The sequence below is a fragment of the Xiphophorus hellerii genome, unplaced genomic scaffold (assembly GCF_003331165.1).
Source record: "Xiphophorus hellerii strain 12219 unplaced genomic scaffold, Xiphophorus_hellerii-4.1 PGA_scaffold_72__1_contigs__length_338794, whole genome shotgun sequence".
Taxonomy (NCBI): Eukaryota; Metazoa; Chordata; class Actinopteri; order Cyprinodontiformes; family Poeciliidae; genus Xiphophorus; species Xiphophorus hellerii.
In genome coordinates this window covers 182,342-184,248 of record NW_022587647.1, presented here as the reverse complement: position 1 = coordinate 184,248, position 1,907 = coordinate 182,342, and the positions used below count along the sequence as shown (strand labels likewise).

Genomic DNA, 1,907 nt, shown 5'->3' with positions numbered 1-1,907 from the left:
AACGACTCGAAATGACTTGAAATTAAAGGTTCCTGACTTGAGACTTGACTCGACTTTTGCCTGTCTTTACTTGAGACTTGACTCGGACTTGAGGACAGAGACTTGAGACTTACTTGAGACTTGCAACACAGTGACTTGGTCACACCTCTGATGCTGAGTATACATTAATGAGAAATAATATGAACTTTTCTGAGATTAGCAAATGGCTGCAATGAAACAGAGTGAGAAATTTAAAGGGGTATGAATACGTTTCATTCATTAATTCACCAGGGACTTTGATTTTCCTCATTAAAACAAAATCAGAGTAAAGGAAAAACATGGATATTTGAAATGTCCGTGATTGTATTCAGTGACTCAAATATAAAATACATAAAACAGCTTTCCTAGCAAGTTGCAAACAGCTGTGGAAATTATTGCTGTGATTCAACCAACAATTTTCTGATTTTCTAATGAGCAAACATTTTAAAACCAGAAAGACTCAGAAATGGAGCGATGGTCAGAAAGAGGTCAAGTTTCCATATTAAAGAAAGTCCATAAAGTAACGCATTTGATCCACAATGTCTGATTCAATCTGGATTTCCTACTGATAAAAGCCCAGAGAAATCCTCTCTGATCAATAAATTATTGACTTCATATTGAAATATTTTCCATCCACCAATCAGGAACCCAGATATCTCAGCCGGGCCACAAACACTCAGAACCCTACTGGTACCAGTTTGACTCCACTATGAAACTGGGAGCAAACTCAGCTTGTTGTCTGGGTTAAGATGAAAACTCAGAGAAAATCAGAGTTCCTGATTGAAACCAGGTGGCTGCAGCTCTGCATCATAACCAGAACCAGAACCAGAACCAGGCCCAGTTTCTGGTTCTGTCCAGCAGCTCAAAGAGAGAAACCCAGTCAGGACTGGAAACCAGAAGAATGTGGAGTTAAAACTCACCTGATCAGATCTTTGCTTCTCCTTCTGTTCACACAAACCGAGTCGGAACGAACTGGAATCCCGATTCTCCAGAACTTGAACCGGACCCACCTGTGGCTCCGCCCCCTCTCACAGCAGAGGTGTGTTGCTAATGAGAAGAATCCTGTCTGATCATCACTACCAGGAAATAAATGGAAAATAACAACCAGTTCACATTTCAGTTTATAGCTTATTTATGTTTAAACATTTCAAGATTTTTTTTTCCATTACTATTTCATTAAATTAATAAAGATTTTCAAGTTGATCAGATTCAGTTTTATCTATAAAGACTTTTATAAAATAGCCAAAGCTGCACCAAGTTTCTGCTCAGCAACACAATAAACCACTAATAACAGTTTCTGCTTGTTCTAATCCTCAGCGCTCACGTAGCAGAGCTCACTTCCTCTGACTCCCCAGAGGATCCATCACTCTGCGTCTCTGAGGTCTGAGTCCGGGTCCAGAAAATTATCTTTACACCCGTCTGGCCCCCCGGCACTGCAGAACAGGACATTACCTGTCCAGATCGCTACAAAAACCTTTTACAAAAAAACAGAAATATAAAATACAGCGGACCTAATTCAAACCTCAGACTGAAGAACTTTTGGCCTCCAACTCGCTTAACTTAAACATTTAAACTCTTTTAAATACCAGATCTCTCTGTGCTAAAGCTCTATTAATTAATGATTTCATCACTGAGCATAATATCAATGTTATGTTTCTGACAGAAAACATGGTTTGAATGACAATAACGAACCGATCGTACCTCCTAACTACAATTTCTTAAGTGAGAATAGAAAACATAAAAAAGGAGGAGGTGTGGCCTCAATATTTAAGAATATACCATACCATACCAACTTTATTTATGAAGCACTTTATACACCGACAGGACCAAAGTGCTATACACAATCATAAAATACAATGCGATTATAAAATAGAAAAGATGAAACATAA

General features: G+C 38.4%; 1 protein-coding gene across 1 annotated transcript in view; it reads right to left on the bottom strand.

The window, feature by feature from the left end:
* The window catches only part of LOC116716585 (von Willebrand factor A domain-containing protein 5B2-like), an 8,321-nt gene extending 6,633 nt beyond the window's left edge, over positions 1-1,688 (bottom strand). The window contains 1 exon segment of the mRNA XM_032557417.1: positions 1,680-1,688. Coding sequence (XP_032413308.1) covers positions 1,680-1,688 — 9 coding nt within the window.
* Positions 1,689-1,907: the final 219 nt, after the last annotated feature.